Source organism: Pelophylax lessonae (genome assembly GCF_965119305.1).
Source record: "Pelophylax lessonae genome assembly, chromosome: 4".
NCBI lineage: Eukaryota > Metazoa > Chordata > Amphibia > Anura > Ranidae > Pelophylax > Pelophylax lessonae.
Window position 1 is genome coordinate 421,465,212 of NC_138771.1, and position 22,082 is coordinate 421,487,293.

General features: G+C 45.7%; 2 protein-coding genes across 6 annotated transcripts in view; both read left to right on the forward strand.

The window, feature by feature from the left end:
- Window positions 1-13,472, forward strand: part of LOC309551930 (securin-like) — a 121,522-nt gene extending 108,050 nt beyond the window's left edge. For all 5 annotated transcript variants that reach the window (XM_082252654.1, XM_082252652.1, XM_082252653.1 and 2 more), the window contains 3 exons: window positions 10,070-10,145; window positions 10,236-10,391; window positions 13,374-13,472. In XM_082252654.1, the coding sequence (XP_082108780.1) occupies window positions 10,070-10,145; window positions 10,236-10,391; window positions 13,374-13,450 (309 nt within the window). In that variant the 3' untranslated portion in view covers window positions 13,451-13,472. The remainder of the gene's footprint in view (window positions 1-10,069; window positions 10,146-10,235; window positions 10,392-13,373) is intronic.
- LOC309551929 (securin-like) overlaps window positions 1-22,082 on the forward strand; it is a gene marked incomplete at its 3' end in the record, with an annotated part of 249,689 nt that overhangs the window by 208,042 nt on the left and 19,565 nt on the right. The gene's annotated exons all lie outside the window — the stretch shown is intronic.

Genomic DNA, 22,082 nt, shown 5'->3' on the forward strand with positions numbered 1-22,082 from the left:
CTCCGCTCTTCCCCGATCGTCGGGGAATCGATTGAGGAGATCCGCCCGCCTGTGTAAAGAGCGGGCGGATCTCCTAAGTGACAGGGACTGACAGATCGGAGTGTTCAGCATAGCTGAACATCCGATCTGTCCTTCTGTCACTCGGTCTCCTCTCCCCCCCCCCCCCCCCCACGTTATAAGCACCAGGCATACATTAACCCCTCCCTCTCCAATAAAATTAACCCCTTCACTGCCAGTGTCATTTTTACAGTAACAGTGCATATATATATATAGCACTGATTACTGCAGTAATGTCACTGGTACCCCCAAAAGTGTCAAATGTCAGTCAAGGTTCCGATCTGTCCGCCGCAATGTCGCAGTCCCACAAAAAAAATTGCAGATCACCGCCATTACGCGTTAAAAAAAACACCAAAAATGACAATTCTTTCCCGTAGTTAGTAAACTCAATAACTTTTGCGCAAACCAATCAAAATACGCTTATCGTTTTTTTTTTTTTTTTTTTTTTTTTTTTTTTTTTTTTTTTTTTTTTTTTTTTTTTACCAACATAGGTAGCAGAAAAAAAATTGGCCAAAAATTTTTAAATTTGATTTTTAAATTTTTTTTGGGGGGGAATTTCATATAACAAATGTTAAATTATTTTTTTCAAAATGATAAACGCTTTTTTGTTAGCACAAAAAGTGCACAGGTGATCAAATACCACCAAAAAGCTCTGTTTGTGGGAAAAAAAGGACGTAAATTTCGTTCGGCGTCGCACGACTGCGCAATTGTCAGTCGCACAGCGCCAAATTGCAAAAAGTGGCCTGGACGTGAGACAGCAAAATCCTCCGGTGGTTAAATTGGCTAGCTTAAGATTTGGGTGTTATGCACACAGGACTTTTTCTCTCCAGTGGACACCTTTGCTCCGAAAGCTGCAATTTGCAAAACATTTAGGCACTTGGATGGGCACTCATTCGATTGGCCTGAATATTCCCTTATGGCTATTGGAATCTTTTCTCAAGTGCTAAACATGCCTAGCATTTTGGAACCTGCAAAAGTGTCTGGTGGGTTTTTTTTTTCCTGCCTCAATGGTTGTGCATAGTAGGGATAGACCAATATTTTCAGGGCCAATACTGATATTTTGGTCACTAAGGATCGGTATCTGCCGATATTTTGTACTTTAAAGGTTTAAAAAATGAGACCAATTTTGACACAAATCTGGTACCGAACATGTTAATGTTTAATTTTTTTAACATTAAAGGCTTGTTCTTCACACCTTACTGCATGAAAACTTATAGGAAAACTGCACAGCTTTCACTTGCAGGAACATCAATTTCACATGTGAATGTGAGTGCTGCAGTAGTGCCCTCACTGCAATGATTTTAAATGACTACTGCAGTCAGTGCAAAAAAGCTAGACGGTGGATTGGAGTGGACACTAGTACTACTACACTTTTCAATACTGTTAAGTAGAACAATATTCTAGTGCAGAAAGCATAACACTTCAGCATGTTCACCTGTTAAAACGTTTTTTCCTTTCACATATTGCTGCCACTTAACACGCTCACTTGGTACAGGAGAGGAAAGAGGAGCAGAGATAGCTTCTAGCATGAGGCAAGTTTTTTTTTTTTTTTTTTTTTTGTAGCATGCCTCCTTTTTTCTTTTCACTACTTCATCTCGATTTGAAGGAACCAGTAATTGACAGAAGTTCATCTTCAGGCTCATTAGTGCAGATTTAGAAGAATTCTCTGCATGAGGCCCCAATAAAACTTTGAACATGCCATCAATTTGACCACGATGAAGATTCTTTGTCTTTTTGGACATTTTTCTGTTTGCAGCTTTCTGCTCCTTTCAGATTATAAAAATGCTGTTCTGGACTTGACTTTTCGGCAGGAACCTCCTCTTCTGTCAGCCATTGTTTTGCCTTGGCCAATACATCCTCCGAAGAGAGCATGGTTCTTGTATCGAGGATCCAAAAGACCTGCCTGCACAACATTTTTAATCTCTTCGCTTCTCAACTCAAAATGTGTATCTCTTTGGCTTGATGCACCATCCTTTAGGAGTTGGAGGGTGTTGGTCATGCAACTGAGGTCTGACACATCAGCAAGCCTCATTCCTTTCCACATGTTTGCTCCGCTGTGGAGCACAAGCATGCTTTGATTCCCCAGTCTTCAAGCATGCCTAGAAACATTTCTCTACTGTATAGTGTGGGATCCTTGCGTCACTTTTGTATTCAACACCAAATGCCTTTTTGTCCATCCGATGTCAATGAAGTGGCATGTAAGATTCATTAGTGACTGTCCTTACCAGCAGTCAGTCATGAATGAGTGTTGCCAGCATTCTCTGGTTACAGCATAGCCTTTTCTTTCTCATTGACCTTTTGGTGAACCTTGCCCAGCATTTTTGGTTTGCTAATGCCGCACTCTTCAGTGTTTACCTTGGCTCAGCTATGGACATCAACCGCTTAAATCCAGAGACTGACATCATTATAAATGGCTGGTTATCAATGACCATCCTGTGACTACTCTGTCCAGCAGTTGTGATCTTCCATCTAAATTTATCCACTTTTTTTTTTTTTTTTTTTTCCTGAACATATCTTGTTGCCTGGGATAGTGGAGGAGGTATTTCACATTGATTCATCTTGTTTCTGTGCTACAATTTAGATGGGCCCAAAGATTTGATGTATGTCTTTTGCCGTTACTGATCCCATGCTTACTTTGTTTGTGCATGTGTTGCACACTGCTGCTTTTCCTGGAGATGGTTGAGATGAGAAATGGTCCCAGATCACACTTAATTTTTCTGTCTGCATCCATCTCCATTGTAATTTGAGAGACATGAGGTTAAAAAAAATGGCTGGGACAGGGGCTGTGGGTGCCTGGATGGCTGCCAGTCCGTGGACACTGGCTGAGGTGAGGGAGGCGGCTTAAGAAGGTAGAACATGTGTAATAGGCCCAGCTCATGGAGACACATCGAGCAACACTCAATGACCTCACTTGTGCACCGTGCCCAATATCAATATCGTCACGTTCTTGGACTGATACTGATATATCGGGAAAAGTGCATATCAGCCCTCCGTTTATCAGCTTTGCTGATAATTGGTCGATTCCCTAGTGCATAGACCGTTTAAGGCCAACAGGTCAATTCTGCATTATTGGTTGCATATATTCTATGCTTGACAGACCAACTCCCCACCTCTGCCTCAGTAAGAATTCCTTTACCGGTCTCATGAACACTCTAGAAACTAGATAGCGTTGACCATCAATAGGTTCACATTCCTTCTACATAAAGGTGCATCCTCCACCATCTCAGCCTGCCTTGGGTGCCAGGATAAATTGACTCATTTATACTTTTATAGCTTTGAATAGTGGGGATAAGGTTAGAACACTTGGGGGGGGGGGGGGGGGGGGATTGTATTTCCACAACAGCAGCTGGGGCAAGCATAGCTCCACCCATCTTCCCAGGAAACGCCGCAGTCATGACCTTTAAAGGACTGTCCCCCCCCCACCCCCCTTTCCACCATGGCCGGAGTTTAATTTTTAGGGTTTCCCCCACCATGGAAGCGCTGCAGGGAACCATGGTTGGGCTTTCTCCAGGTGGAGAAATGTATAAGGCATACCTGTCCTAGAATTGAGTCCTTATCCCTTTTTCCAACCTGGCCAAGGTAATGGCTGGCAGAGGATCCAATCTGACTGGAGGATGGGAGTGGATGCTGCATTAGGCTTGGATCCTGTCTGCCTGGTAGTGTGGTGGACTGGGAGGCTGCGGCGTCTCTTGTAGCTTCCATTCCTTTAGGCCCTGGTGACAGGGGACATTGCTTCTGGTTCCAGCCACTGGAACACGGGGGAAGGGGCGGGTCTGCGTTGGTGACTTTTTTTTTTTTCCGGTCCTTGCAGTGGTGAAAGGACAGGATATTTTAAATGGGCCGAATTCCACTCTGCTCTGCAGTAATGGAGTCAGGCAAAACGATGGCGGGACCCACGAGCACCAGCCAGACCCAGATAAACAGGGGCAGAGGCTCCTTTGTTTTGATCCTTCCCTGAGGATATGGGGGAGGGGGACTGCATCAGACTCTCTAGGTTACTATGCTAGGGAAGTAGGTTTGCCTTATTCTTTAGTGTGGCGTTCTCCCTCCCCCCCCCCCCCCCCAAAAAAAAGATGTTTCAGCCTTTATGTAAGGCCTGCATAGCGGATCTAGTTAACAGGACATTTCCTGTGCTCAGCCAAGCGAACTTCACTCACAAAGGGCTAGCAGATACCTCAGTCACTTTGCTCTTATCTGGATAATTGTCCCGGGCCACAGCCTAGCAGCAAGGGTATTCTACCTTCTACTTCCAGACGTTAGGGATCTGGCAGTAGAGAGAAGTGACTCCACAGGGTCAGAAGGGAAAGAATTAAACTTCATCCTGTTACAGGCTTTCCCTGGAAGATGTGGACTATCTCCTGAAGACCATCCGTACTGCCCTGAACATAAAAGGTAAAGCGCAGTTCTCAAGATGTATGGGGGAGGTCAAGCACAGGGTCTTCCCAGTGCACAATAAGTCCTTAGAGGCTGTCCCAAGGTCTCTTAAAAGATTTACTTTTGATGAGGATGAGACCTGTTTGGAACAAGAGAACCAAGTTGGTAGCGGCCTTTTCCCAGGTCTCTCAGAACATGGATTTAGCATTTGAGGATATAGGGGTCCCAAAAGATACCATGGACAGAGTCCCTCCTAAAAGAGGGCTTGGACTCTATCTTGGCTAATATTAAACCTGCAATGGCTTCTATTGTGGTTGCCAGGAATTTGGAGCAATTAAAGGAGCATATCAAGGCTGGCACGTCCCGAGAAGATCTGCTTGAAACCTTGCCGGTTTTACAAAAAGCAGTTGGCTACAGGGCAGGTGCCTCTGTGGAATCCGTAAGGATGTCCAAGATCTTCAGCCTTGGTGAACTCGGCACATGGGGCATTATGGGTAAAGATGAGGGCCTGGGGACTGTGCCTCCAAGGTGAAGCTCTGTGGCCTGCAATTTGAGGGAATTTTTTTTTTTTTTTGGTCCTGACCTGGACACCTAGATGAAACTGCAGGTAGAAAGAGCCTACAAGACTCTGCACAAGGACTTTTTTCAGCAGACCCAAAAATCTAAATCTGGGTCTAAGACCCTGGAATTCACAAAGGTGTGATGGCAGAACAAGTGGTGTTCCAGCCTCCTAGTCAGTCCGCCAAAAACCAGTGGCAGATTTCTGGCTGTGGGAGGAAGACTACAATAAAAGTCTTCCCGCAGTGGAAGACGGTGACATTCAGTCCTTTTTGTCTCCAGGCGTAGAAGCCCAGGACTACAGACTGGAATTTTCAGAAACTCCTCCAACCTTTTTTGTAACTCAAGTTCCCAGAGGGCAGGAAAAATCACTAGCAATGTCCCTCTTGCAGGAATTTTTGCAGGTGGCAGTGATTTCCCAGTTCTATTCACGTGTTCCTAGTCGGGAAGCCATCTGGAAAGCTTTGGTTAATCCGAAATCTGAAAATGAACAAATTGAGCAGATACAGGCTTCCTGCCAAAGGTCTCTTCGGTCTTTCATTGGTCTCAGGAACTGGTTCTATCGCTTTTTGCCCATGTCCAAAGGAAGAAGCCTTTACATTTTGGAAGCCTTTACATTTTGGATGTAAAAAGATGCTTGTTGCATTATCTGAATCACAAGGGAGTTTAGGAAAACTCTGGTCATATTTTCAGGACCATGTAAAGGTTTCAGGACTTGCAAACAGAAGATGGCTTCAAATAGCCATTAGTTTTATATGGCCTTCTGGGTAGAACCTCCCCTTGGGGTTGTAGCCCATTCAACCTGGACTGTGGCAACATCCTGGACAAAAAGCTGGTGCTTCACCAGAACAAATCTGCATGGCAGCCACTTGGACAAGCTTCTCAACGTTGCCTGCCATTACAGGATGGAGTTGCTTTAAGCTGCAGAGCAATCTTTTGGCAAGAAGGTTCTGCAAGTGGTGGTCCCACCCTAGAGTAAGTGCTCGCTTATCCTCTCCAGGTGCTATCCTGAGACTGGCTGGGAAAACCTTAGTTAGACTTCACCATATTTCTAGGAATCTTTCAGGACAGCACCTATGACTTTTTTTTTTTTTTTTTATTTTGCCTGGAAACTTGGATTACACCCTAAAGAGCAGGGCTCCACAAATGCCAGATTGCAACTAGAAATTGCATCCTGTCCTTTCTCGGCCTATTCTGTTGGCACCAGGTGTGAGCATGGAATGCAAACAATTGGCCGCGATGCATGGCAACCTCCTGTCGAGTCCCTCCACCTTTGACCAACTCCTGGCTATCTTATGGTCAGGGAGGGGGGGCTTTGATTTCCCACGCAAGGCCCTGTAGCGCTGGTTGGACGGGGTGTGGGATTCCTGCCTGTGATTGGCTTCGGTGTAGCGTCAGTCAAGGCATCAGGTGGCTGGGCTACACGCGGCCTTTGGTTTTTTTTTTTTTTTTGGCTTGGCTGGTCTGGACGGCAGCGGCTCAGGAACCGGTCAGTGGTTGACCTCAGTCATCGCTCGTGAATGTATCTTCCCGAGCCTGTGACATGGAGCTGTGAGGCAGCATCCCAGGGAGAGGTTTGGCCAGTGTAGCTTGCGTTGGCTGCATTCAGTGCTCCCCCCCCCCTTCCTTATCTCTGCTCATTTGACTCCTCCTCCATGCTACTGTAGTTCCTGCTGGCTCCCCTGTTTGTCCCTCCTAGGAGCCTGGTCTGTAGCTGGCCTCTCCCAGGCTAGAGGTTGTGTGATGTAAGGGCCAGGCTGTCCTTTGGCTGCTTCCAGGGATACTGCTGCTGACCCACGATTCAGCAAGTAATGTCCCTGGGGGAAGGATGGAGTTCCTAGTAGGGATGCACCGAAATGAAATTCTTGGCCGAAGCCGAATAATAATGAAATGCTTGGCCGAAGGCCGAATACCGAATGCGGTGTTTCGCATTTTTTCCATTTATTTTGCCAATTTTTAGGGGGCACGCTGATGGGGCACATTTTATGTTAGGGGGCACGCTGATGGGCACATTTTGTTAGGGGGCACTCTGATGGGCAAAACATTTAAATCAGCGTTGCTCTTAACATAAAATATGCCCATTAGCGTGCCCCTTAAAATAAAATATGCCCATCAGAGTGCCCCTTAACCGCTTCCATACAGAGCAGTTAGACCCCCTTCCTGCCCAGACCAATTTTCAGCTTTCAGCACTCTCACACTTTGAATGACAATTGCTCAGTCATGCTACACTGTAACCAAACCAAATTTTTATCATTTTTTTCACACAAATGGAGCTTTCTTTTGGTGGTATTTGATCACAACTGGGTTTTTTTTTTTCGTGATATAAGCAAAAAAAGAGCAAACATTTTGCAAAAAAAACACTTTTTTTTAGTTTCTATTATAAAATTTTGCAAAAAATTAATTTTTCTTTATACATTTGGGCCAAAATTTATACTGCTACATATCTCTGGTAAAATTAACCCAAATTAGTGTATATTATTTAGTCTGTGTGAAAGTTATTGAGTCTAGAAGCTATGGTACCAATTACTGAAAATTGATCACACCAGATGTACTGATCTCCTTTCTTGAGGCCCTGAAATGTCAGGACAGTACAAATACCCCCCAAATGACCCCTTTTTGTAAAGTAGACAGTCCAAGGTATTTAGTAAGAGGCATGGTGAGTTTTTTGAAGTTATAATTTTTTCCCACAATTCTTGGGAAAATGAAGAAAACATTTTTTTTTTCTTCTTCTTTTTTTTTTTTTTTTTTTCCCAAAACGTTGTCACTTTATAAGCTATTTCTAACACATAGCATGTACACAGCAAAAATGACACCCCAAAATTCATTCTGCTACTCCTTCTGAGTATGGTGATACCACATGTGTGAGACTTTTACACAGCCTGGCCACAAAAAGAGACTCCACGTCCAAGTAGCACCATAAGGCGTTTTAGGAGCATAAATACACATAAAACTTTCTTACTACCTATCACACTTTTCAAGGCCCTAGAGCACCAATACAATGGAAAAGTCCAAAAAATGACCCCATTTTGGAAAGCAAACACTCCAACGTATATTCTATGAGGCATTATGGGTCCTTTGAACATGTCATTTTTTTTTTCCACAAGTTTTTGGAAAATGTGGGAAAAAAATAAACTTTTTTTTTTTTGTTGTCAATTTATAGGATATTCCTAACACATAGCATGTACACAGCAAAAATGACACCCCAAAATACATTCTGCCACTCCTCCTGAGTATGGCAATACCACATGTGTGAGACTTTTTCACAGCCTAGCCATATAGAGGGGCCTAAACATCCAAGGAGCATCATCATGCATCCTAGCCACTTGCCTAGGCCTATTTTTGACATTTGGTGTTTACAAGCTAAAATCAGTTGTTTTTGCTAGAAAACTACTTGGAACCCCAAAACATTATATATTTTTTTTTTTTAGCAGAGACCCTAGAGAATAAAATGGAGATTATTGCAATATTTTTTATCGCACCGTATTTGCGCAGCGGTCTTCCAAACGCAATTTTTTGGGAAAAAAATCACTTTTTTTAATTAAAAAATAAGAAACCAGTAAAGTTAGCCCAATTGTTTTCCATAATGTGAAAGATAATGTTACGCTGAGTAAATAGATACCCAACATGTCATGCTTCAAAATTGCGCACTCTCACAGAATGGTGACAAAGTTTGGCGACATTTTAAAAATTTCTACAGGTTGCTATCTTGGAGTTACAGAGGAGGTCTATGACTCAAATTATTGCTCTTGCTCTAACGATCGCGACGATACCTCACATGTGTAGTTTGAACACTGTTTACATATGTGGGCGGGGTTTCCGTATGCGTTCGCTTCTGCGCGCGAGCTCGCGGGGACACGGCGCTTTAATTTTTTTTTTTTTTTTTTTTTTTTTTTACTATTTTATTTATTTTATTTTTACACTGTTTTTTTAAAAAAAATTGATCATTTTTATTTCTATTACAAGAAATGTAAACATTGTAATGTAATAGAAAAAGGCACGACAGGACCTCTTTTTTGTGAGATCTGGGGTCAAAAAGTCCTCAGATCTCACAAGTACACTAAAAGATAGAAAAAATAAAAGAAAAAATAAAAAAAAAAATTAAATAAAATGAAAAAAAAAAAGGGACCTTTAAACTGGTTGCTAGGCAACGTTTGCCGTAGCTCCGGTCCTCCAAGACCATAGAGTCGAGTGAGGGCAAGCTTGCCCTCACTCGACATCCTGTCTGGATCTGGGACCGGATCGTTTTCCCCGCTGCCGGCGGGTCCGGTAAGCGGGGAAAAGGACCAGAATGCAGCGGGAGGGGGGGGGGGGGGCACCTCTTCCACCACCCCGGAAGGGTGATCCTGCGGCGAATCCGCGGGTGGAACGCGCGCGTGACGTCACACCCCCTACTCGTGGCCGGACAGGACACCGGCGGCGTGTGAGAAGGGAGCCACGAGCCGCAATGAGGAAGGTGAGCGGTCAGGGCGGAAGCTGACATTGTTCGGCTCAAAATTATTCGGCCTTTTGACTTATTCGGCCGAACGCCGAAAGTGCTATTTTCTCTATTTTCGGCCGAATAATGTTCGGCCGCCAAATATTCGGTGCATCCCTAGTTCCTAGTATTGATTTAGAACCGTGTGATGGGGTCTGAGGAGTTCACTTGTATAAGGTGTGTTCTCACACCTCAAACCTAAAAATTCTACAAATGTAGTGCAACTTCACTTATTATAACTGCTGCCCGTCCACAGTAAATTTACTGTGGGCAGATGGCACGAGCAGGCTGGATAACGTACATGTGCATCATCCAGCCTGTTCTGGGTTAGGGGTACACATGTGGGCACTCCCTGCTGATCCACAGGCTACAGTGGGATTTTGTCAGCAGGTCCTGGCCAATGGTTTATGGCTTAGACCTGCTGATCAGCGGTAGCCAGCAGAGTCCTGCACTTAAAACCTACAGGGCTCTGTACACAGGTCGGCGATCTTTGTTAGCTAAAGTTAAGAGCCAGTTTTTTTTTGTCTCCTAGATTCAAAGCAAATATGTCAAGCCCTGCTGGGACTTTTAGTTAACTACCTGTTAAACTGTCCTTTTAATTTCCAGGCTTCTGAAGCATGCATCAAGCGTAGCAAACCAAGTTACTCTGAGATTGAAAAGTGTGTTCCTTATGATCCTGCAGGTAAGATTTTTTTTTTGGGTTTTTCCTTACAGAACAAGACCTTCAGGTTTACCCCATGATTTTTTTTTTTTTTTTTTTTTTTCCCCCTAGATTTTGAAACCTTTGAGGTTCCAGAGGAGCACAAACTGAGCCATCTCTACCTTGCTGGAGTCCCCCTGTTTGTGCATGAAAAGGAAGCTGCAAAGTTTGATACATTTGCCCATGAACCAGCTCCATTGGATATTCCAGTCTTTAGCTGGGAGTCAGGTTGGTTTCTAAAATGAGTAACTTGCAGAAGGGAACAAGAAATGGAACACCTAGTTCTCAGAATCTGCTGTCAAACTTGACAGACAATAGACATCCAAATGCCCCACGACTGCTGTGGGCCACCATCTTGGGGTGTGGTGGCATTCCCAGCAGACTGAGCTGACATTAATTCCCCCCTGTGCTCCTCCAGATAACTACATACGTTTTCTAGGGGATCAGGGAAGATAACTAGAGAAGAGCTGTGCTGGGGCATAGACTTTTCTGAAGTATTTGCCAGCATGTTTACAGGCACATTGCAAGTCTGGTGTGTGTGTGTGTGTGTGGTCCTACAAAGTGATAGCACATTGACAAAAGTCCCCTCCAGGCATACCCCCCCCATATTCCAGAAAGGCTTCAAGGTTTTCTTTGCTAGTGTCAAAGGTGACTGGTGGGTGCTGTGCTGCTCTTTGCACAAATGACCTGATTCTCAACAGGGGTCAAGGTGCTTGGTCTATGGATCTATGCCTACAACTGTAATTGCAAGAGGATTGTACCCAGAACCTGTAAGACTCTGAGCAGTAATCTTGTCTGCTAGGGTGCTATTCAGGTCCATGGCAGTTGACCCTAGCTGGGGATAAATTCCTTGAAGGCCATTCTGGGCGCAGCCTGCAATGATGTGTGAAGATTTGACTCTCTGCATTAAGACTGGCAAGTGCTGTGGGTGGTTTGATGGTGTGCCTATGACAGTGGAGTATGTGTGCTGTTGGGCTTGCTGCCCCAGTGTCTTTGAGCCCTTCCTGCTGCTGAACCTGCCCCCCTTGCTTTACTTCTATGCTTTTGTTTTATGCAACTGCAGGCGATCTGTTGCGCTCCTCCACTGGACAATACAATTGCAGGGTCGTCCTAGCAGTTCAGTCACAAGTCTACAGCTTTGACATGCATTAATCAAGGGGAACAAGGAAGTCAAGCAACTCAGGAAGTTGATCTCATCCAGTCCTGGGTGGTGCTTCACTTCCCCACACTGTCAGTGGTTTACATTCCAGGAGTGGAAAACTAGAAGTTGGGTTTTCTCAGGGGGGAGTGGGTCTTGGCTGCAATGTTGCAGGCTGCTACAGATGGGTAGCTTTGGGGTTTTTGGGTGGGGCTTGTTGGCTGTTGTCCCAAATGATTAGAGGGCAACTTTTTATGGGGCTGCTTGTTTTCCTGTAATATACACTCTAAAATTTTTATAGGCAAGTAACATTTTGTAACTGCCACTTTAGTTGTGTGATGGTCTTTGTAGATGAAACAAAACTTGTGTAAATTATATGGTAAAGCTTTAAATGCATGAATTGTTTAGGTTTAGTGCTCTTTATGCTCTTCTTTTGGCACTTTTCCACTGCAAGTACCGGCTAGTACCGGCTCTGCTCTACTCGGCCCTGCTTGGCCCGGTTTGCTTTTCCACTGCGGTACCGCATGGTATAGTGTCGGAACGGTTCGGTACGGTATAGGTTTGCTTTTCCACTAAAGTAGTACTAAAGTTAAGTGGGTGGGATAACAACGGGGTGGGTGTGATTCTCTGACCAATCAGTGGCTAGTAGTGACTGCATGCAAAGGATTGTGGGATATGGTACCAGTTTGGTACCTGTTGGAACCACAATCGAGTAGGTACTGTTTTTTCAGAGCCGTACCGTACCGTTCGGTTCCATGCAGTGGAAAAGCAAACCTATACCGTACCGAACCGTTCCGACCCTATACCATGCGGTACCGCAGTGGAAAAGCACAAAAGCGTGCCAAGCCGTTACGGTTCTATGCAGTGGAAAAGCGCCATATGTGTACTCAAAATGGGAGAATGTATGCCAAACTAGTCTGAGTCTTGTAGTGACAGAGCACAGTACTGAATAAATGCTTGTATAGGCCAGGTAATTGTGAACAAGGCTTTATCCTCAAGGTGTGTAACTACTTTTAACCCTTTACTGTCAATGTTCTAATCTCAGCTATTTTGATTACAATCCTCAGATTGCTGTGGATTGGATAACACTTGGGGCTCTTTAACACGGTCCGCCTCCGTAGGCGGATCCGTGCTGCTCAGTGGGGATCGATCTGCCGATCCCCGCTGATCCGGCGGATGACAGCTCCCTCTCCGCTTGCAGTGCGGAGAGGGAGGTGTCTCAGCCCCCGCTGCTCGATCGGATGAGAGCGGACCGCATGTCCGCTCTCATCCGATCCCCAGGACGGATGGAAAATAGGGTTTCCATCCGTCCAGATTTCACAGACAGGATCGGATGCGGGTGTCAGCGGAGGTGTCTCCGCTGACATCCGCTGCTCCATAGGGCTGAATGGGCATCCGATCAGATCCGCCTAAAAAACTGACAGGCGGATCTGATCGGAACGCCCGTGTGAAAGAGCCCTTAGTGGATCAGAATTATCTAATAGTAATTTGTGCTCCAAATGAGCAAAAAGTAAAATAAGAATGTATGCAATAACATCTATGCAGTCATTGGCATAGTGGACAGAGGTGACCTTACCAAATTTGTAGCACTTCAGCATTAAATTCTTTTAGTTGCTGAGACTTTTTTTTTTTTCCTCCAAGAAGCTTCAAAGGACCAACTGTCATTGGTACAAACTTCCTTTAAATGCTGCTGGATTGGTTGTCAGTGACTAACTTTTTTTGGCTTAGCTTGGTTGCCTAGAGCTGTACACTTTCTGCTGAAATTGTTCCTGACAGGCAATCTTTTCTGCACAAGTGCACTGTGGCACCATTCAGGTGTATGGGGAGCTATACTTGTGACTTCTAGAGGTCCCATAAGAATGGTCAGATGGTGCACATGTAGAGTAAAGGCTCTGGGCAAAGTGGCAGTGTGTAGATGACTAAAGGAGGGGCATAAGTTGTGTTTTGGGGGTTGGCATCTCTCCAAGTAGTTTATGTCCAACTTTTAAATCGCATACTGATATTACTTTCACAATGTATCTAGATGTCTAAAACCCGAATTATACAAGTAACTTTTCTTTTTCTCTCCCCAGATATTTCAAGCACACTACCATCTTTCCTGGCAGCCTTTGATGCCACACTTGATTTACCTCAGATGGTAAACTGTTAGCATTTTACTTTGTATGGTTTTTTTTACATGTGTGTGTGAGATAAATAAATTACTTAATCTGTAATGGTCTCTCTAACTCTAACGTTTTTCCCCTAATGAATTCACTTTACAAACTTTTTTCTTGATACAAGTTGGCTGTTTAGCATTCTACTAAACGGGTTGGTCTCTCTGGCTTTTGGCATTTGATGGTGGTCTTTGCTTATTGTCATCCCCTAGCAGTTTTATGTTTTTGACAGATATTGAATTTGGGCAATAGGATGGAGACATAAGGTAGCGTGTTTTTCTCCCTTTTTGGAGCTGAGGTATGCATACTGGGTAAATTACAGATTAAGTGTTACTAAACCCCCAGGACCGTGTTGACCCTCTGACTAGAAAGTGCTGATCACATGCACTCTCCCAAGAAATACAAACTCTCTAGCAATACACAACTGAGCATGTGCAGCCTTACTCCAAAAGCTGTTTTATCCATATACATGGTGTGGGTGGGGGCGCAATGCAAGAAGGGGAGGCTCTGTGCATACAGTAACAAACAGCCTTTCTTTTTCATTCACTGACACACAGCTCCCATGTTAGACCCTTGTGCTTATGCTGCTCTTCAGAGGACTAGGCGGAAACCATTTTGGCTGCACCCCTCAGGCAGTCCCAGGGGGTATACCATCACTTAATGCTATAGGACTTCAGTTTTATTTTCTGCCTAGTAAGGACCTGGCTCCCTGCTGGGATCTGCAGTCCTGGAATTTTTTTTTCTCGTTCTTTTCTGTTCCTGTGTGAACTACATGCAACAGGTCGCATACACTGATCACGACCAGTCACACCTCTGGCCGCAGCACCCCATTCCAAGATGGCATGGTGGCCTGCTGGGAGTGGTGCTGGCTAATTTCCAAGGCGTGGTGAGAAGTGTGGGGGTGTGTTTTTTTTTTTTTTTTTTTTTTTTTTTTTTCTCTCTCTGGGAATTGCTGGGGTGGATGTGGGCCCTTCCTGGGGATGGTAGGCCCCCCTGTCCTTCCTCTCTCATATGGTCCCCCCTCTGGGGTGCACAGGCATTTTCTGGGTGGGGGTGTTGGTTAGGTGCTGGGCCGGAGGGTGGTGGGATTGTGCTGCTGGCAGCTCCCTTTTTTAGGGGTGCCTGCACTTTTTGCCCTGCGGGGGGGTCCCTGGGTAGGGGGCTACCCCATGGTGGACTGACAATCCCTGGGGTCCCCGGTTCCATGTGAGGCTGCCATTTTGCCGTGGAGGGTTGTATTCAGCCTCGGCGGCTATGTTTATGTGGTTTCCCATTGTAGCCTATGCGACGACCATTTTCTTTGAAATGCAGCGGGGGCCTCTAGTGACAGTCGGTGTTTCCTTTCTGATCGCAGTGTGGCAGGCTGTTTGGTGCTCTGAGTGCATAGTGGGGAGTCCCTGTGGGTATACAGTCCTTCCTCTGCTTGACGGCGCCACAGGTGTGCTGATCCTTGTGGTGCTCGTGCAGTGTACAGGGGGTTCCGCCCACCAAATTTTTTTCCTTTTGTGCCGTGTGAATCCAAATTTTTATTCAACCATGGAGCCCCTGGAATGTGAATCGCCACCTGACCCACTCCTTGAAGCCACAGGATCCTCTCAGACTGCCTTTGCGGCCAGAACGGTGACCCTGCAACCTCCTGAGGTGGATTTGGCAGACGTGACTTAGCCCACTGGGTCTGCGTCCATGCATCCTGAGTGCTAGAACAGTGAGGATGAATCTGCTTCCTCTGAAGCTGCGCTGGTGGAGGCACTGTCAGCTGAGTACTCAGACTTCAAAGTTTCCCGCACTGACGCGGAGTTGGCAACGCTGGTGCAGCTTGGCACCCGCAGATCCTTCAAGGTGACTAAGCTGTTCCCCTTTCTTTCCTAATTTGAAATTTTCACTAGTCAGTCAGGATCCGTGAAATGCATGGTTGGAATACCTAAGCGTTTTACTAGGAAATTGGTTTCTTCAGGAGAGACTCACCAACCAAGGGATGACCGTTCCACTGTTGGTGGACTCAGGTTTCCAGGCTAAATAAGGCCACACTTTTGCTGGTAGAGGATTCTCCATCCTTTATGGATCCTGTGCACAAGAGCTGAGGCTCTGGTCTGTTACCTTTTCACCGTGGCAGGTTTCATTGAGGCTGGTGTTTGCTATCACCTTGGTATCCCAGACCTTAACAGAATGGGGGAAATTTACACCAGGATCAGGAAGGTGATGCAACATCCTACTGAGCTGGCAGATCAGTTGATCCAGGGGCTACAGTAAATTTGTGATGCATCTTTTGGATGCAACCCCTTTTGGCTTGCAGAGGATCTGTGACGGCGGCGATCCTTCACGGCATGATTAGGCTAAAGTACTGGTCAGCCGACCAGGCTTCTAAAAAGGTGCTGACTGATTCACGTTTCTTGTAGGTGACTGTTCGTTCAGTGCCTCCTATGGAGTAGATCATTAAGGGCCTTACCGGAAGTAAGGGTACCTTCCGCAGGTTGCTAGCGGCAAGGAACCTCGTTAATGTTTTTTTTTTTTTTTTTTCCCCCTTCACAACTGGCCCTTTTGTCCTACTGGATTGCAAATAAAGGGTTCAAAATCCACCCATACGTTTGCAGACGGCTCCAAGAGACCCTGGAATGGTAAGTCAAAAGCGGGCACTGTTGGTTCTGCAGACAAGCCTTCCCCCCCCCCCCCCCCGAAGGAGCACTCTCACCCTTATCTTGGGTCCACGAGTTGGTTTGGTTCCAATATCGCGTTTCAGTCCCTGCCTCTGGCAAGGTTTTCCTTCCATCTTACTCCTGTCTCACGATCGGCTGCAGGGGCTGTACAGGACCCGGTGAGCAAAAGGGGTCATTGCGCCACTTCCAGAGTCTGAATGTTTCAAGGAGATATATATATATATATATATATATATATATATATATATATATATATATATATATATATATATATATATATATATATATATATATATATATATATATATATATATATATATATATTATATTTTTGATTGTGAGGTGTGGACACGATTGTAGTGTATGCTGCAGGTCGTTATTTATGCACATTTTTTTGCATTGCTCACATTGCACTGTCAATTTATGCATATTCTATTTATATAATTCCCAGCACTGTTATTTGCATTGTGTTGCGTTATTAATTATCACTACACGGTTTGCGCTGATATTATTTTATATTTTATACAACATCTGTTACTGTTCCCAGGAAGGCAAGGTCTGCCTGATCTTGGACATCCAGGCTCTGAACCACTTTGTGTGGGTTCAGAAATTTCGGATGGTCCACTTGCACGGTAGTGGCTTTCCTTCATCAAGGGGAGCTTTTGGCTTCTATTGCTCTCAAGGATCCTTGCCTTCATATTCCAATATGTCTGGCACCAGCATGTTTTGCTGTGGGCGAGGAGCATTATCAGTTTGTGGCGTTACCTTTTGGTCTCGCTTCAGCTCCTCTTGTTTTTCACAAGTTTTTGGCCCTCGTGTTGACCTTGCTCCAGCAGAAGGGATTGCAGTACTAGGTTACCTGGATGATCTGCTTCTGCGTGCATAGTCTTCAGCTCTAGAAATCGACTTGGATATTATGTGAACAGTAGTTTGGATGGACACTGAACTTTCAGACATCTGCTTTGACTCAATCCACCAAGCTGGACAACTTGGGTCTGACGCTGGATTCAGCATTGGCCCGAGTGTTTCTTCCACAGGAGAAACTACTAAAGTTGCAGGATGCTCAGGACTTGCATGCAAGTACTGGGTCTGGTCTCCACCTTTGAGGCGGTCCCGTTTGCTCAGTTCCATACCAGGCCCCTGCAAAGATTCTTGCCAAATGGAACAAGCATCTGCAGTCACTGGACGATCTGATCCTGTTGAGTCGGGGGTGTGAGGGTCTCTGACCTGGTGGCTCCGCTCTCGGGCGCATCGCCTGGGAAAATCTTTTCTTCCCATGTATTGGAAAGTGATTTCCACAGGTGTCTGTCTGGGTGGGGAGGTGTCTTGCATGTATATACGGCTCAAGGTGTTTGAATTCAAGAGGAATCCAGTCTACTGATCAACATCCTGGAGATTCGGGCGATCAGGCTTTCTGTCTCAGTGGATGGATCGTCTGCAGATGCCTGGTGAGGATACAATCTGACAAGGCCATGGCATGGGTCTCATCAAGGGGCAAGAGAAGTGCTCAGGAAGTAGCCAGCATCCTGAGGTGGTAAGAACTATGGCGTCGCCAAAATAGTTTTCCCCCTAGTCCTACTTGTTCTCTAGGACAGAGCTAAACCTTCCTGCTCCATAAACTTCAGATACCATTTATTGATCTCAAATTTATTAGAACAAGCCAGGTGACACTACAAATTGAAAAAATAAACCTCAATCAGTACAATTTATTGCATACTACAAAAACTGATCTATAATGCAGGATGGGACTCGCTTTTTAAACTCTCAGGGATGATGGCGAGAGTGAGACATGTCTTGCTGCCCTGCTGTAGCTTCTCAAAATGGTGGCTGATTCACTTCCTGTAGAACTCCTACCCAGAATGCTCTAGTTCCTAAACAACTTTAATACATTGAGTTTACAACATGTCATTTATGCAGAACTGAAGCTATAACAAAGACAGTAGATGGTGCCTGTGTTCTGCATATAACTTGTGTGTATCAAGAAAACCTAACATGTGTTAAACAAACACAAGTACTGAATAATTCTGGTGGACAGAACACTCCCAGCCTGACATCATGTGACGTCACTAACTGTCTTCTGCAGAAAGCAACTGAACCAGTTCGGCCACTGGTCTTAAAATTACTTTGGCCTCATTCTGCTGGAACATCTTGACTTCAGCTTTAGACACACTTATCCTCACTTGGCAGTACTCTGGTGACCAGACCTAAAGGCCACTCATTCCTATTTGTCTGGCACTCATGAGTAAATCACCAGTTTTAGAATTTTCAATGTGCCACTCTCCTTGGTTGAAGAGTAGATATATTGTTTCCTCCACTGACTCCAGAAGGTATTGGCAAGGGTTTGTACTTTTATCCACTGTAAAGGTCCTTTTCACAAAACTCCCCAGCTGGAGCACCAATAAGGCCAGTCTTTTGAGTGAGTAACAAGGATCCAGTGATTCTCACACCGTCCATGTCTACATAAATTAAATGTGGCAAGGTCGTTGGTTGCAGTCGGGACTGCGCAGAAAGGTGGGACCAGTGAACCATGAAGTACTTTCGAAGTGGCTGGTTGCTAGGTCTGCAGGATTGCAGTCTGTAGGCACAAAATGCCATTATTCTGGGCGGGTGGACCTCCTTATCCTCAACACTGTTGTTGACAGACATGGTTTCATTGTAGCTGTAACCCAGAATTACTTTACTGTCGTGTGACTCAGCTTCTTGAATTTTTCTTGCTGTTGCAATTAGTTCAGCTAGCTCTATAGCGAATACTGCAGCACAAAGTTCCAATCTAGGTATGGTGTGTTCAGGGTGCAATTTTTGCTTTACCCATTACAAAACCTATGTGGCATTGTCCTTCAGTGTCTATGGTTTTGAGGTAGGCTACTGCAGCAAATGCTTTAATAGAAGCATCGGAAAACAGTCTTTGCATCTGAACTTCTGTAGATGACATGGGGGCATATGGGTGTGGAATTGGCTAGAGCTGTTACTGAGTCCTTCCGCTCTACCCATAGGTTCTTCCTGTCAGTGGGGGGGGGGGGGGGGGAGAGAGGGTTGTCCCAGTCTGACTCACAGGTTAAGTCTTTAACCACTAAGACTGCTCACGTTGCTGCTACTGCAGCAAGGTGGCAGCCCTGGGTCCAGCGATGTAGACCTACGTCGCTGGACTCCTCCCTGTCTCGGCGGCACGCTCCCACTGTGTTTAGACACAGTAGGAGTCGGGCCGGAAGAAGACGGCGATCACCGTCTCTCTTCCCCGATCGTCGGAAAGTGAGAAAATCTGCACGCTTGTGTAAATAAAGCGGGCGGATCTTCTGTGACACAGGAGGAAATTGCAGTATTCAGCATAGCTGAACCTGCGATCTGTCTGTCCAGAATTTTTTTTATCGGGAAAAAATAAAGCGCAGGTGTGATCAAATACCACCAAAAAGCTGTTTGTGGGGAAAAGATGTAAATTTGGGTACAGCATTGCATGACCATGCAATTCTCAGTCACGCAGTGCCAAGTTGAGAAGTGGCCTGGTCCTTAAGCAGGAAAATCCTCTGGTCTTAAAGTGGTTTAGTGCTTTACCCCGGATGGCAACAGGTGCTGCAAAGCCTAAAGGATCATCCAGGCTGTTTATAGTAGACAGGACACCTACCGGTAAAGGGCTTTACTTGGAAAGTAAGTGTCGGATTTTAGATCTCAAAGCAAACCAAAGCTGCGTTGCATGGGAAGGGAGTCTGCCTAGATCTAAGTCCTTAAAACCGCTAGAATGATCTTGGGCATCATTGCAGTTTGGGGAGATTAATTGGCCTGGACTGTAATCAAAGGGAAATTTTACAGTCTTTCCAGTTAAATCAGAATTGAAGAGATTTCCATTGTCTTCAATAAAATACTTACACAGCTCGGTGTACGTTCTGACTGGGCAGGCATGTGCCACTCAAGCTTAAATTTTGGCAGTGCTTGTGCCAGGATGACTGTACTCCAGTGCATGCTTGGAAGTGATGTCATTCCACATTGGCCAATCAAGAGATAAATACTAGCATCCAGAAGAAGCTGGAGAGCAGATGGTCTCACTTAATGGGCATTGGACCTTACTCCATTTTAAGGTCAGGCTAGTGGTCCTTGATCTTGCACCTTTAGGGACTTAATTCCTATCCTCCATATGTTCATGCCACTTTTAGGTAGTATCTCAGGGCAGGTCAGACTTCTTTTTTTTTTTTTTCTCTTTTTTTTCTTCGATTGTTCATTGACTGACGTAGTCTCTGATCTTCATATCAGTAGGGTTGTGCTGCCCCCTACAGGAGTAGGACACTAGGCAGAAAAGTTCCAGCTATGCCTATGGACAGTCCCAGGGGGTATACCCTCTCTCCCTGCTAAAAGTTTTCAGTTTAATCTGCCTAGTCAGGAGTAAGAACCTAGTTCCTTGCTGGGATCTCTGGTCCTGGCAATTTTTTTTTTTTTTTTCACGTGAGATCTACAAGCAACTAAGCCAGATCTGGATGATGGGCTGGATATATAGATCCAGTGGTCACCCCAGCTGGCCAACGAGCATGTGCAGACCCCAGCTCCGCGCTCAGTCAGCCACAACCTAGTCCTACTGGACGGGGACTGGTCCCACGAGTTAAACGTCTCGCCAGGTCGCATACAACCAGGTCTGGGCCCGAGTCGCATCGTTCCATTGGCCAACAGCCCCCTCCCACTTTGCCAGAGGGTTCTGTCAGGAGATGGTGCCCGCCTGTTCCTGGTATGGTGAGTAAATGTCCCCCCCTCTTCCCCCTGGTGGATTTTGGGTTGGCAATCTTGTGGTGGGATTTCGTATAGGAATCGCTGGCGGCCATGTTTTGGGAGTTCCTGGAGATGTTTTCAGGGTTAAGGCCCTCCCTATATACTCTAGTGCTGATCTTCAGATCCTCCTTTCTGGATCAAGATTGCTGCTGACATGTGCTCTGTGGACGTTCTGGGCCTCCTGGTGCATCTTTGGTGTATTGTGGGTAGTCTGGTGGGTCGCTCTGCCTGACCTCTTGGGTGCGCTGTAGAGCGGTGGGACATTGTGGGGAAAGTTTGTTCAACTTTACTGACAGGTTCCCCTGGTGCCACATGGACCCTGCAGAACCATTTATCCCCACCTGACCCCCTCAAGGAGGCCGCAGGGCTCTCTGGATCCCAGCTGTCAATAGATGCACTTTCGGCAGTCCTGGAATCGTTTGTGTCCTGGGTGAAGGTGGCCTTTTAAAGGGCAAGGTGCCAAAAAACTCCCTCCACCTTCCCCTGCCTCATCTGATGTCTCAGATTGAGTCCGATGCAGACACGGGTCTCCCTGCCAGGTCTACTACCTCGTGCCCTGTCTTCTGACAGTGAGGATGACCATTCTACCTCCGCCACCGCGCAAAAAACACTGGTGAACAGAGGCACTGGCTGTATCGGTGCGTGAGACCCTAAGAATGGAGGATGCAGCTGCGACTGAGGCGCAGGTAACGTTTGGCACTCACAAGCCATCCAGAGCGGCAAAGGTTTTTCCCTTTCCCACATATTTTGACATGCTCAAATATTTGGGGTGCCCTAAGCGAGATTGCTAGATGCTACCCTTTGAGGAGTCCCTTAAAGAAGTGGACTGCCACCTACAGTGCACCCTCCAATCTCCAGACTGAATGAAGCGACCATGATCCCAGTGGAGGATTCCGCCAGATCCTTAAAGGACGGGGATAGAAACGCAGAGTCTGTGGCCTGCAATATGTATTCCCTGGCAGGGTCTGCACTAAGACCGGTGTTTACGGGTGCCCTTGTATCGCAAACATTAACTGAATGAGGTAAGTTACTACGCCGTAACCTGCAGGGGAAGCATCTTCCTACTGTCTTGAGGATCTGTTGGACCAGCTGGCGCAAGGGCTGCAATTTGTTTGCAATGCCACGCTGGATACTGCTCCCATATTGGGCCGACTGTCAGTTTTAGCAGTGGTCCTCCGGCATATAGCTGTCAGTTTTAGCAATGGTCCTCCGGCATATACTTTTG